This window comes from Typopeltis vanoorti, chromosome 3, assembly GCF_054136105.1.
Source record: "Typopeltis vanoorti isolate ZY-2024b chromosome 3, IOZ_Tvanoo_1.0, whole genome shotgun sequence".
NCBI lineage: Eukaryota > Metazoa > Arthropoda > Arachnida > Uropygi > Thelyphonidae > Typopeltis > Typopeltis vanoorti.
The window spans coordinates 99,385,445-99,401,313 of record NC_143551.1 but is presented as its reverse complement, the minus strand read 5'-3'; the positions used below and the strand labels follow the sequence as shown (position 1 = coordinate 99,401,313).

The following is a 15,869-nucleotide window of genomic DNA, read 5'->3' as shown; positions in this document are numbered from 1 at the left end:
AATTAGAAACAAAGGAAGGACAGAGAAAAATTTACCAACTAGCGAAATGTAGAAATAAAGCAGCAAAGGACATCTTACATGTGAGGCAGAGTATTATGGAGGGATGTGGACATAAGAAACAGATGGAAAATATACTTTGAGGGACTTTCAAATGAGGAAAATGCAAGGACTCGCAGAGAAGATGGGCAGCCTTCTGAGGGGATGGTGCAGAACATCAGTAGAGTGGAAGTGATGGAGGCCATGAAGAGGATGAGGAATGGAAAATCGGTGGGCCCGACAGAATTCCAATGGAGGCATGGAAGGCACTGGGGGAAGAGGGAATTGAGCTACTGTGAGACCTGTTCATGAAAGTTTGCCAACAGGAAAATATACCCAAGGAATGGAGGGAGATTACTCTTGTCCCCATCTACAAGGGTAAAGGGGATGCACGAGACTGTAAAAATTACAGAGGAATAAAGTTGATGTTCCACACAATGAAAATCCTAGAAAGGGTTCTTGATGGTAGATTGAGGAAGGAGGTGGAGATTGCAAAGGAGCAATTTGGCTTCATGCCTGGTAGATCAACAACAGATGCTATCTTTGGGTTACGGCAGATGATGGAAAAGTATCGAGAGAAACAAAGGGGGCTACATCTGGCATTTATTGATCTGGAGAAAGCATACCATAGAGTGCCAAGGCAAGAAGTTTGGAGGTGTGTGAGGGAGAAGAAGGTTCCAGAGAAATATGTCATGTTGGTGCGGGAAATGTACAGAAATGTGAAGACAAGTGTTCGGACCTGTCTGGGACAGACAGAAAGTTTTCAAGTAACAGTTGCCTTGTATCAAGGGTCAGCATTATGTCCGTTTCTGTTTAATATTGTATGCAGATGACATCTTGCTGTGTGCAGATTCAAGAGAAGAAGCAGGAACTAAACTGGAAAGATGGAAAAAGGTTCTGGAAGAGAGAGGTATGAGACTGAGTAGAAGTAAGACAGAGTATATGTGTTGCACAGTGGACTGTAGACAGGAGACAGATCTGGAGCTAGAAGGAAATGTCATCAGGAAGGTGAGAGACTTTAGATACTTAGGTTCAACAGTGGAAGAAGATGGAGGAGCTGAGAAGGAAACGGGTTGGAGGAACTGGAGGGAGATGGCTGGAGTGTTATGCGATAAGAGGGTGCCGATCAATCTGAAAGGCAAAATCTATAGGACAGTAGTGAGGCCAGCTATGACATATGCTATAGAAACTGTGGCCCCGAGGAAAAATAACATCAGCAGGATGGAAGTAGCAGAGAATGAAGTAGGAGAATATAAAGGCGTTCCATGAGAAACTGACTTTTGTGAAGAACTCATGGAACACCTTTATAAAGAAACATGTGAAACTCTACTTCATTCTCCTAACTTAAACAGATCCGACGGCTTACGTCTATCCCCTTTATGGGAGATAGTACTTTACAACTCAGCTAATCTTTCCTAACTTTTTATTGTATTAATTTTTTTTTTTTTTTAGGAAAGTCATTGACCTTTTTAGTTATCTTACACCAGCTACTTAGGTGGCGCTTTTTGGAATTGTCAGTTAGTGTTTAATTTTGAGCTTAATGTACTGAAGATGCCTGTGACACACAGGCGAAAATTATATTATTAAATAATCTTTCTACGTGAGTTTTTTCCGTTATTTATTTTGTATCGATATGTCTACTCACGGTTTACCTCTTTTAAAACTTCTTGTTGGATTGATCTTCACTCTCAGATATGTGGTTAACATTTATGGAATTTTCCCCAATACTTTTCTTCCTTCCCTTTTCTTTGTTGTTCTCTTTTCCAGTTTCGATTAAGTTTAGGGAACAATCAGCCCTTTCTATGATATTCACATGGCCTACATTGGATGAGGGACTAAAGTCTCGTATCATTTGTTCTCTTTCCTTCACAGCTTTAAGACATTCCTCCAATGTGGTAATTCGCTTCTTGTAGGCTGTCTCTCTTAATTCTGGTCTAATGCCTTGGTAAAATTATTGAAATGCAGCCCAATCTAAATGAGGTTTATCTACACTGGACACATTTAAACTATTGGAGAGTGTTAACATACGATTCTAAAGGTCAGTAACACTTTCCTTATCTTTCTGTGTGATCCTCTGTAGTTTCCACAAGTTTGGACTAATACTTCTCAGTTTAGAAAATTGTGATATCAAGGCATCTTTAAATTTTTGGTACTCTAATGTTTCCTTAAGTATGGGAGATGAATACAGAAACATCTTTGCCTTACCAATTAATTTACTTCGTAGCAATATTAATAATTGAAAATCAGTCCAATTTGCTACCTCTCTAAGTTTTTCCACAAAAGAAAAAAAAGATAGCACATCGTCTGATTCCTCTCCTGAAAATTGAGGAAATACCTGTTGGGGGTTTACAGTTCGGAAGAACTCGCTGTTCTCCATTCCCATGCTAGCTGCAAGAGCCATATTGGATTATCAGTTACTACTCTAATTCTCACAACTTCATATTTAAAACTATTCAAAATATTATTCTTTGCCTGATTTGTTCCGCAACCAACTCACCATGATTCACTAAACTTTACTACTAAAGTTTTAGGAATTAGTTCCTCTTAAGCTATATATATATATAAAAAAAAATTAATCTCTTAATTAATACTAGTGAATCAACATCCTGTTGACCGCTGCGCCATTTTGTTGTGTCGTACTTTCTACTCCGTTGTATATTCCAGCTGCTGACTAACTTCACATTCAAACACAGAGAAAATTTATTTTTAACTGCACCACTCTATGTTCTAATTTGCATAAGCAACGTTGTAAAATCAACCATCAGTTAGCACCATATAGTTATCAACTTAATTCAGGCCGAAATTCTCTTTATTATATATAGGGTTCCCGCTAAGATTCAAACTATTTAAATGAGCGGTGCAATGAAAGAAATCAGGCAAACACAAGATTCAACTCAAATAAAAATATTTAGTGCTTTAACACATAAATTTACATTAAAACAAGGATTTCTAGTAAAGATAATACAATTAAGACATTAGCAATTTACTCAGCTGAGTAAATTCAATTACAATTAGAATTTATGCATACATATTCCACTCTTCTTATTATCAAGATTCCAAACACAATTTCACTCTAAACAAAGCTACGTTCAATACACTTTAAATATTGATTCGGTTTAACTATTCAGAACAATCACAAAGCACAAGTCATCAGACATTCTTTCAGCAACTTTAATGTTTATCAATCTAGCACAATAGTTTTCAGAAAGTTCAGTCTCAATTTTACATTGCGTTTTCAAGTAACAGGCTTCACTATATTACACATTCAAATGTGAACTATTAATCCAGAGATACTTCATATATCACGTTTACAAGGAAATGTTTCACTATATCACACATTCATTCTTTACTGTTAATTTCAGCAATATGAACTATACCAAGTTCTCCAGAAACAAGCTTCGCTACTTCACACGAGGCATAGAAAAGATATCCTTACTGGTATAAACAGTATAGTTTCCTCATTATCGAGAATCCTAGAAACACTCCTTGGTTCTGAAATACATTCACTTTGAGAGCACACAAATATTAGAGAATCCTGGGTTTCAGTAACTGATTAGTTAACTCGGGAGAATTTATCTTCTTGCTCGTAACTGCCTAACTTTCAATATTTCTTACTCATTCTTAAATATCCTTTTGTCCAACGCTATCCTTCTGCGAGGCGACAGGAATTCATAAAAGAATAAGAGCTCGAAAAAAGATAAGTCAAAATACAGAGCAATTCCCAGTCCTTCCTACTCCGTTCAACCCCAGGTTATTTCTCTCCCCGCTTTCTACTGTGTCACTTCTCTTTCATCTCTACTCATGATATCCTACTCTCCTTTCCTGCCAAAATCTGAACTGGCTTCTTGCATACTATACAGTAACTCACGTTAAGACACGCGCTGGCTAAAAATAACATAATTTCTCACAACAACCAATCAAGTCTTATTTTGAAGAATTACTTGGATACATTACATTTTACTAATAACATAATAAGATTGCATATTTTACAATTTTTATCTCTGTTTTAGTAATATTAATTTCATAATATACAAGCGATATTTAATACACAGCTTTCACAACTGCACTTCATCTCAAAATAATAAATGAACAAATAAATATTAATAAACACGACTTGAATGAAATCATATGAATAGCATACTATTAATAAGAAATTATTAGTCTGATGAGCAAATTTGGCTTAGGGAATGGCAGATTATGTTGGACTCTGAATGAAGTATTAATAATTTCCAATTCTCCTCATTCGAATCCAACAATATCCTGTACACCCCTTGAGGGTACATGGCAGGAATTTGATGATGATGCTTTTTTTTGGGACAGAGGTTAAGGCTCTTTCTTCAAAGGTCTCCAGGAAGTACTTTGCTTGGAGAGAGAAAGTGAAGACCCCATGGCTGTTCCCTATATTTGTTTATAGAATTTTCCTTGTCAGACAAAATAGCCCAAGTTCATGGTGAACTTAAGCAAGGCTGAGATAGTGTGCTTGGATAAGGTGTAACATATCTATTCTTAAGAGGAACACTGGTGAATAGAGAGGAGATACCAAAACCGACCATTAGAGTGCAATGTTTCAATATTGGCATTAAAATGGGCAGAGTTTTTAATGTGTGAAGAGGTGTTGTTAGTAATGGGTGAGCACTTTGGGTAAATGTTTAGCTACATTGTACATGGGTGAATGAATACCATCCGCAATTGACATAATGGCACATTCTGTTTGTGAATTTTGGTAGCCAATATATCGGGGGGGGGGGGGGGACAGAATTGCATGGTTTAAGTTTATTTGCAATTTCCACAGGCCAAGATGTGAGTTTTTTTTTAAGGTTCCTGTGAAAGGTTTTCTAATCTTTGTATTGGTTGGATTATAGTCTAAAGGGTGGTAGGTGGAATGATCCTTAAGAGAGATAATTTTGTGTGGGTCATCTTGTTGGTTAAGAACCACTGTGGCATTTCACACTGAAGTTTCTTGAATAAGATAGCCTTTCCAAAACACTGCCAGGATAATGCCATCTCTAATTGTGTTAAATTAAAACACTATTTTAAATTAGCAAAAAGCTCTACACATTTTTAAGCACACTAGCTTTTCCCTTTTATGGAAAGAGATGGGCTGATACCAAACAAGGAATTCGTGTGCTACAAGAAGAGCTGACTACTATGCTGAATGATGGTCTCTGGATAATCCTTTCGGACATCTCTAACACTTCAATGGCAAAAGAATTTTAAAAAATAAAAAGTCAGCACACTGTTAAATTTGCAAATCAAATTAAAAAAAAAAAACTTCCAAGCCTTGATAAACACTGGGGAAAAAATGTAATAAACCTGTTGTTCTTACTGCTCAAACCAGAAGCTATTAGCACACTTGATTGGGACCACAAGTACACTATAACATCTAAAAATATATGTACTGAAGGAATTACGATATAGGTTGAAAGGTGATTCCACAGCTTTCCTATCGATATAGCAGATAACATCAGACTGGATGTAGCCAATGTTCTTACACAAGCAAAACTGCTGCAAAACAATTTCTCCCTCCAGGAATTAGAAGCACTACTAGGGATGAAGAACAACAGAAGAATTATAATTATGAAAGCAGATAAGTGAAATGCCACAGTAGTTCTTAACCAACAAGATTATACACACACAAACACTTACCTCTCTGCTTAAAGTTTGCTTCACCTACCACCTTCTGAACTATGATCCTACCAACACACAGATCAGAATGCATCATAAAAATTATGGAAAGAATTACCATGTTAGGGTAAAACTTTAATATAAACCAAAATAAGCACTCGACGTTTCGACCTTCACATTAAGATCATCATCTGGAGTATACACATATATATACAAAGAAACAAGTTGCAGTACAATCTACATGCCATGCTAAATACAGATCAGAACTCTCCACAAGCCCCTTGAACTTGAACCCCCCCCCCCCCGGATATATGGGCTGCCAATTGTGGGTGGCATTGACTCACCCACATACAAAGTAGCTTAACATTTAGCCAAAGTGCTGACACAGTATACTGGCAACACCTCTTCACACATTAAAACCTCTGCCCGCTATTCACCAGTGTTCCTCTTAAGGATACTTTAAATCTTATCTAAGTACAATTTCTTCCAATATCTCAGCCTTGTTTAAATTCACCATGAACTCAGGCTATTTTGTTTGACAAGGAAAATTCTATAAACCTATAGAAGGGACAGCCATAGGGTCTCCAGTTTCTCACCTGCTACCTCCTAGCCTCTGTCCCCACTGAGCCTTATGGTTTGGCTTCGCTATATAGATATGTTCTCCATTTACCCAAACAGCTCTAACTCTTAAATACTTTCCTAACACATCTTAATAATCAACAGTCTAGAATCCAGTTCACTTTGAAAAAAAAAAAAAGAAAAGAAAACAATAGTCTCCCCTTCCTAGACACCTTCATTACATGCCAACCTGATGAATCCTTTGCATTCTCAGTTTACAGAAAACCTACAAACACAGCCAGATACATTCTGCACCCCCCCCCAACATTATGGGGGGTGACCAATCCATTTGACTGCCTTTCAGTATATATATCCTCACCAGCCTTCTGTAACATCACATCTCAAAAGCAGCTATCCTTTTCCTATCAGACTTCTTTAGGTTCCACGTTCACATCCACAAGTCGCTGTTGGAAAAAAAAAAAATGAATGCATCTAGAATCCTCAACTTTGTTCCTGTGGAGATAGACCCATCCTTCCAGATTCTGACTGCTATTTTAGCCAATCCTAATCTTCTGATGTCTTCTGAACAGCAATTCTTCACATTTACAATAGATCCCAGGTACTTAATCTTGCTGACTTTCTCTGTTAAGGTACACTTGTTTCTCAGGAGCTTCCCTGTCTATATTTCCTTTGAGAACCATAATCTTTGTCTTGCTAGGATTGCATCGAAGTCCTCTGTTCTTACTGATCTCATTAACTTTGTCAAGGATTCATCCTAGTTCTTTCTTGTCATTATAAAGGAGTACTGTATCATCAGTATACCTCAGATTACTGATCAATCTGCCATTTGTCAAAACTCTTGTGTTAAGCTCATACAATGCTACATGCATGATATCTTCAGCAAGCCTTTACAACAACAACAAGAACAAAAAAAAAAAAAAACCTTGAAAACCTCAAAAACCTGTACAACAGAGCAAAATTGACCAGTACTCCAATAATAATGTTCTCACCAATGAACTGGAACACATTCACAACACCTTAACCAATCGCTACAATTTTCACCAAATCCAAAACATTAAAACATTAAAACCACACCCTTCCTCCATCCCCCACTCCAGAACAGTGACACCAAATCTATTACCATCCCATATATCCAAAATATATGAATTTTAATGGCACTAGTGACATAGTAATGATTATTATTATTATTCAGGCCTCCATGGAGTCAAAAGACTCATCGTGGGAGGTCCTTCCTAAGAAACACAAAGTCTATCAAGACTCATTGAGGAGAGGTCCCCCCCCCCCCTAAGAAACACAAAGTCTATCTTACCACTCCTTGAACTCATTGACCATTCTCGCTTTCACCACCCCATCAGGCAATGCATTCCATGGTTCAACCACCCTCCATGCAAAGAAACTATTCCTCACCCTCTTGCTCACAGTTTCCTTTCGTGACTTCCAGGGATGGCCTCTTGTCATCACTCCTTCCCGCTTTCAACCAAGTGAAAGAACTCCCCAGTGTCAACCCTGTAACCACCTCTCAACAGTTTAAAAGTCTCAATCATATCACCCCTCCTTCTTCTATCCACCAAACTCTGCAGTCCACATTCCCTCAGCCGATTCTCATAACTATCATTGTACAGTCCTGAAACCATCTTTGTTATCCACCTTTGTACCCTTCCCACAGTTAATTTATCCCCTTCAAATCCTAGGGACCAAATCTGAGAACAATAGTCCAGGCGTGGTCTGATCAGGGTCTTATACAACGGAATGATAACTGTTTTATCTCTGCAGGTCAGTGTCCTTCTCATTATTGCAGCAATCCTCTGTGTTACCTTCACTACCTTTGCAATATGTTCCCTAAAGTTCAGGTTTCTATCAATCATCAACCCCAGCTCTCTTGTCTCCCCTAATTCCTCCAGTATAACTCCTCCCATAGAGTATGCAGCATCCCATCAATGTTTCCCAAACCTCAAGACCTTGCATTTTGCTGCATTAAACAGACACCCCATTCATTTGCCCATCTATCTAGCTTATTCAAATCCTCTTGCAGGGCTGCCGCATCTGCACTATTACTAATAATCCCTCCCAGCTTCGCATCATCTGCAAACAACTGAATATCCCCTTGCAATCCACTGACAATGTCGTTGATATAAAGGTTAAACAATATAGGTCCTAGTACTGAGCCCTGTGGGACCCCACTTGTAACCCTCTATTTCCTTGAAACTGCCCCACCATACACAATTCTCTGATACCTATCAGACAGCCAATCCTGAATCCAGTTGACCAATCTGACATCCAGACCCATGTTCTGCAACTTAAATATCAGTTTATCATGTGATACCCTGTCAAATGCCTTCACTAAGTCTAAGAAAAGGCAGTATATGCCTTTCCCTCATCTATTGCTCTTGTAACTTTATCATAAAAGGTTAGCATATGTTTTCACAATAATTTATATTAGCATTAATTATTCACATTGTGAAGCCAAGGTGGGTTTAACCATGGAAATGTGCTTGTGCATTGATGATAGCCTATTAATTTCAGGCCAAAATATTTGCAATAATAAAATTATTATTAATTCTTGTGAATATGTGTTTCTAATAAAGGTTGAAATATAGTTACCCATACTTTGGAAATTTAACCACCAAACAAATATAGAATTTCTCTTAATTATCAGTTACTTATATATCCTGAAAGCAAAAAAAATATTTTACCTTCTACACAGCTTTGGTTTCTCTGTAAAGCACACATGAAAATTTGTCTGACAGATAAGTAAATTGGAAGAATGAGACAATTTGTGCATCTCTTCCTATAGGAAAGTATGACATGATCTAATTTGTCTTATGGCTAGTGTGAACGTATTATCTGGGTATATATTTGCATACCCAGATAATATGCATGAGCTTATGTTCAAGTGTCTCAAGAATGGTGAGGAGGGGAAGAATCAGCTGGGAGGCAAGTCATAAGTGAGAGCCTGATGAAACAAGTTTTGGGATGTACGGAGATTACATACCATAAGGACCTCCAACTATAATGTTTTAGTGTGAGCAACATGAGGACAAGCATCATTTCAACAACTTTGCAAGAGTCCTCATCGTTTACTTGAATCACTGACCTCAGTTTATCTGTTTTGCTGCTTATTATATTACACAATTTTCTTGATGTTCAAGGACCGATCTTTGCAAATCCCTAAAAATCAGGAACACATCACTTTCTACTACATGTTATGATGAACACAGGCTTTTTTTTAAAAGTGTTTTGTTAAAGTTTTATTTGTTCTTAGTAAAAATATGACTGGGAACATATCATTTTCCTCATCATATTAATTCAAAAGGTGGTTTCAAATGTCAAAAGTGTTTTTACTGTAATTGTTATGAGTTTGAAGTCCATCTTGAATAAACTTCATGGTCTGTTACGTAAAACTTCATTGATAAACATGCTTTTATCAATGTTCTTATCAGTTGTAGATGTGGGGAGGGGGAGAGAGAGAGAGACTCAAAGAGAAGTGGAAAAATAATTTTCTGTTACTTACAAGGTGCCTCAAAGAGGGTAACACTCATCCCACATAGAGGAAATGATTGTCGAAAAGTGTACGTCACACTGTTCTTTTTTTTGCTAAATATTTTTGTAACCTAAAAATGGAGAATTTATTTAGAAATGTATACAAAAAACAGAGATATAAAAGGTACATATTTATTAAAAATTTAAACAAACATATTTTGGCATTCATACATGTTTTAGTTTAATGAACGAAATAGATGTATAGAGATAATAATTAGCTTATTTAATTATTCAACCTTATAAATATTTCACCTGGATACCAAGGAATTTTCCCAAACAAAGACAAGAATATGCACATGTACAGAGAAGGAGGGTAAACGGATTGAGTACTAAATGGCATAATCCTAAAATCCTAACTGGCACTCTGCTATGGGCATGGTGAGGAGATCTTGACTGTTGGCAGAAGGCCTCAGATTTTTAGTAATGGGCAGCCACCATATTTATTTAGGTTAGGAGAATGTTATACAGCTATGGATACTGACATATTATAAGCCACATATGCGATTATTAGCTCCATCTATATTTTTAAGCTAAATATCTAGAAAAATTAAAATTTTCTTCAAAGGCAGCAAGAAATTTTCCTAAAATATTTCAGTATACAAATACTGAATTCTTGTGCAAGTACTTATATAAGTTATAAGCATCAATCTTCCTTTGTTTGCAATATTCAGCAGCAAAAAAAAAAAAAAAAACTCATTTTGTATTACTGTTGAAGACAAGTATGGATAGCCTGAATGTATGAAAATGATTCTAGACAAACATAAGATGTTTTTTTACAACATTCTTTTATTATTATTTTTTTTTGTATGATACCATGGGTTGGCCAAGGATTTTTTTCTATTTTCATCAATATTTTTTTTTAATTTAAAAAAAAAAAATTTACAGTGATATATTGTCATTTGTCATAGCAATTGATTTTAAAACTGTTTTTGGTTTATGTGTTATAGTACTTTAGATTTTATAAACCTAAAAAATTGATGAAACCTAAACTAATTTTTAGTTTAGGTTTTCATCAAAGACATAAACTGATATTATTTTGCTATTTTACATTCCATTTTAAATGAAAACGGAGATAATGCAACAAATCTGCTCATCTGATATATAGTTATTCCTTTGGTTAATTTCAAAATATGCAAAATATAATTTTAGGAATAATTTTTGGGATCAATCGATCAATCTTGAATCATTAAGATTCTTTGCATATATTACTGCTTTACTACTCGCCTAATTCTGAGCAGCATGCTAGCATCTTTAATTATATCGGCAAGTCAATTTTCTACAGTCATTAGACTGTAATTAACTCAACCAGTAAGATTATTTACTGGTTGAGTTAATATGTATATTCTTAGGCAGATCATAAAAAAAATAAAGAATTTAGATTCCCTCTGGTAATGTGTTCCTTAGACAACTCTAAAGCTTTTGACTTTGTTCAGCGTGTGAAACTGTGGGAAGTAATTAAAAGAATGGATTTCCCTCAACACACTATCAGGTTGATAGTCAACATATACAGGGAGCAAAAAGCCATGGTAAGAACAGGTGTTGGATTAACTGATTGGCTTCAGGTTGGAAAGGGAGTTAGGCAAAGATGTTTCCTTTCTCCTTGTTTGTTTAGTATATATGCTGAGGACATCATGCATGAAGCATTGGATGATGGATCAAGACAGAAATTAGGATAGGTGGTAGATTGATCAGTAATCTAGGTATGCTGATGATGCTGTACTCCTCTGTAATGACAAGGAAGAACTAGAACAAATTCTTGATAAAGTTAACAAGATCAGTAATAAAAGAGGCCTTCAACTCAATCCTAGCAAGACAAAGATCATGGTTCTCAAAGGAAATACAAATAGGGAAGCTTTTGAGAAACAAGTGTACCTTAATGGAGAAAGAATCGAGGAAGTCAGCAAGTTTTAGTACCTAGGATCCATTATTAATGTGAAGAATTGCTGTTCAGAAGAAGATTATTAATGGCTAAAACAATAGTCAGAGACTTGTCTAAAATCTGGAAGGATGGATCTATCTCCATGGAAACAAAGTTGAGGATTTTGGACGCAGTTGCTTTTCCAACAGCAACTTATGGATGCGAGACTTGGAACCTAAAGAAGTCAGATAAGAAAAGGATAGCTGCTTTTGAGATGTGGTGTTACAGAAGGCTGCTGAGGATATCAAATACTGAAAGGTGTACAAATGAATGTGTGATAGAAAAGATCAGTAGAACTTTAAGACTCCTTAAGGATATTGACAGAAGAAAAGTTAAAATATTTGCTGAGCTGGATGGATGGTGTGTGCACGGAGTGACTGATCTTCAGAAAGTTGAAGCCTCCAGAAAAGCATACAACAGGACTCACGGTGAAGCCTGGCGTTGTACATCACCGAGCATTGGAGTGACCATACGGCATCTGTGGATACCCAGTGAATGGATGGATATATATTATATTTATACTAGGGGAGCTCCCCCCCCCCCCAAGTTCCGGACTGGTAGGCCGGTTCTCCTTGAATTCTGATGTGTCGAATTTTGAAGACTCGACACTCAGGGTAGCCCCTGAGTTTGAAAACGTTTCAAATAACTTGACAAAAAACGTGACACAAAAATGTTACAAAAAAGGCTTATCATTTTATATTATAGAGTAGATTATTATATAATAATAATTATTGTATAATAATATTATGACATGTAAATAAATAATTATAAGTAAATGTCTGCAATATTTTTTTTTGAAGCATACCGGTTGTTGAATATTTCGAATATCACCTCCCCCCCCCCCCATTGCATTCTATCCACCAAACTTTGCAGTCTGCAAGCCCTCAGTCTATCCTCTTAATCAATGCTATACAGTCCTGATATCATTTTATATCTTGTGCAGTAGCAATGCTCTGTATATTCAATAAGGATTATTTATTTTGACATGCCTGTGATAACTTTTTTTAAAAGGTAAGGATGATATAACATTTTGGACAAGGATTTGATGAAAGTGAGTTGATATGTTATTAGGAGGTATTGAAGATGAACAGCCAATGAAGTGTAGATAAACTATTAGATAACCAAAACATAAATAAACTTAAACTGAAAATTTTAAAGAGTCAAAAATAAAGAGTAATTATATTCCTTTTTATTCTTTATTTTTGACTCTTTAAAATTCTTAGTTAAGTTCCTTACTTCATTGATTGGTTTATTCATGTTTTGGCTATCTGATAAGTATATTTATGCTCAGGCTCTTGTCTAAAATGCTGATAAAATGCTATATCATCATCAATTTCCTGATATGTATCCTCAAGGGATGTTCAGGCTACTATGACAACACTACAGGATTAAGTTTACCTTATTAATAATTTCCTATCAACAATTTTCCTCCAAATGAGTCTATTACTTGTCAGCAATAGATTCATTTGGAGGAAAATTAGAAGTACCTTAGAAGAACAAAATATTGTAGTATCAAACATTTCGTTCTTCTAAGGCACCACTGACTGAATCAATCCACCTAAACTTGGTCTTCCTCCTGCTATCTTTGCATCAAGCACTTGTTTTGCTAACCATCATACTTACCTTTTTTTTTTAAAAAAAAGGTAACCTTTAAAATGATTGCTGTATCATCCTTACCTTTTAAAAAAAGTGCTCACGGGTATGTCGAAATTAATAATCTTTTTTAATATAATATCATTTATTTAGCTTTTCTGTAACCTTGTTGGATAATCATTAAAGGGCTGCTCTATGACCAAAAATAAGCTTTGCTTTCTGTATGTAAATAGTAGTCACATTGTTTTCTTTCTGCGTAAATATGAATATTTATATATTCTTTTTTTTTTTTCTTTCTTTCTTTGAAAAGTCAGCTAGAACAAAATCAGACTCAAAAAGAACAAAGTAAGAAGCATCAACTGAAAATATACAGTTGATGTTTATATATAAAGTTGGCAGACAAATTACAAACATACTACATTGACATAATCAATATTATTGAGGCAACCTGTTTTAGAAACCTAAACAGGTGAGATACTCCTAAATTATTAATTAAACAATGATATGTTTTGACAATAGTGATCAGGAAAGAAATCAGTCAGTATGGTATTTTACATTAAACACAAAGATAAACATTGCATGTACTGGGGAGGAAGTAGCAGAATTTTTACAAGTCATCTCAGAGTGCAGCTGGTGATATATAGAAATATTAAGCAATGTGCTTAGTAGCAATATACAGTCAATGGGTTCCAGGAGTGGTATGATAAACTTTGTGTTTCCTAAAAACGACTTTCACGATGAGTCTTTTGACTCCGTGGAGGCCTGGATAATAATAATAATAATGTGCTGCCAATCCTGATTTGTGCTTTCTTCATCTTTGAAATGTTTGGTGGACATGCATGTCTTGCCTCACCTGCCTGTTTGTCCTATGTAACACAATCCACAACCACAATAAATCTTGTAGACACTAGGTTTCTTAAGTGATGGAAGGAAAGATTTTGGAGGTGCCTGAGAAGATTAGAGATTTTATTGAGAGGGTAAAAGGCAACCTTTATACCCTATTGATGTAGTAACTTGGATATCTTCTCTGTGACTGATTTTATATATGGGAGAATTACTGTTCTTATGAAATCTTGTTTTTGTGTTCATCTGGCTGTCTAGGATGTTGATGTAGGATTTTGTTGATCAATGTTCTATTTAGCCATTCTTTGGTAGGATGGAACTGAGGTAATCAAGCTCTTGGTTTCTTTTGTCTTAGAACCATAAGAGACAGGACATATAAAATCTCCATCAATATAGACATAGGCCATACAACAGATACCAAACATCGAGTATTGTGGCAAAAAAACTGAAATGATCCACACATATATTAGTTTAGTACTCAAGCATGTTGAAAGAGTCAGTGTGAAATGATAAAACACCCTCAAGAGTGGAACAAGTAACAAAAGCATGAGTTCACATCGGCTGTGGACCTCTCTCTCTTATTGAACATCTAATGCACACCGATGCCAGTGCACAGAATGCAAACAACCATGGTTTGTAACTTTTTTTTTTTATTCACTTTTATCTTTTGATTATGTGAAACACCAGAATTTTACAAAATTTTACCACAGAAGTCAACATAACAAGATATAGAAACTTTTATCAAAAATGTGAAGACAAGAGCAAAGCTAATGATAATGGTAAATATCTATAGGATTTCTGTTCAGGACTTGGTCTACTAACACCATGTTCCAATATAAAAGTGTGCATAAAAATTCATATGGCCAGAACACACAAAAAATAAAAAAAGCTATACTGATTTATTATTATTACACAGGCACCTCCATGGAGTCCTAAGACTCATCCTGGGAGACCCAAACTATCAGCACAATATCTATCATACCTCTCCTTGAAACCATTAACAGACAAAACACTCAAAACTGACTCAGGCAACCTCTTCCATTTATTTATCACTCTCCAAGTGAAAGATCTAGTCCTCACACCCTTGCTAACCATACTCTTACCCAACTTTCAGGGATAACCTCTTGTTCTGTCCTGACTAGCCAAGTGCTAAAACATTTCCCCTGCATCAATCCTATAAAATCCTTGAAGTAACTTAAATATTTCTATCATATCCTCCCTCTTTTTGCCTATTAACCAACTTTTGCAATCCACAAACCCTCAGTCTATCCTCATAGGGAAGAATGCTCCCTGTAAGTGGTCTCACCTCTGGATCCTCTCTATCTTCCTCATCCCCAAGAAACCCAGTGTGTTCTTCAATAACCAAATAATCCAGCGAGCTACCCTGGCTATTTTAGCAATATTTCCTTCAACTCTCTATCTACTACTACTACTCCCAGATCCCTGGCTTCATTAATTTTCTAGAGTACAGTTCCTTCAATGTAGTACACAACTTTAATAATAATAATATTCAGCTGTTTACTGATGATGATGCAAAGTTTGATAGAATAATAGTGAATCAAGGTGATGTAGAGGGTGCTCTGGATGATTTAAATAGAATGATATTATGGCCAAAACATAATGTATCCCAAAATGTATAACTTTACACTTTTCCACATTAAATTGGCATCCATTATGTTTTGGCCATAATGTCATCCTATTCAAAACATCCAGAGGGCTGTCTACATCACCTTGG

At 35.9% G+C, this 15,869-nt stretch overlaps 1 protein-coding gene across 11 annotated transcripts in view; it reads right to left on the bottom strand.

Annotated features, from left to right (window-relative positions):
• LOC150108412 (IQ motif and SEC7 domain-containing protein 1-like) overlaps nucleotides 1–15,869 on the bottom strand; it is a 627,659-nt gene that overhangs the window by 39,073 nt on the left and 572,717 nt on the right. For all 11 annotated transcript variants that reach the window (XM_090390759.1, XM_090390766.1, XM_090390762.1 and 8 more), the window contains one exon: nucleotides 9,752–9,851. In XM_090390759.1, coding sequence (XP_090246885.1) covers nucleotides 9,752–9,851 — 100 coding nt within the window. The remainder of the gene's footprint in view (nucleotides 1–9,751; nucleotides 9,852–15,869) is intronic.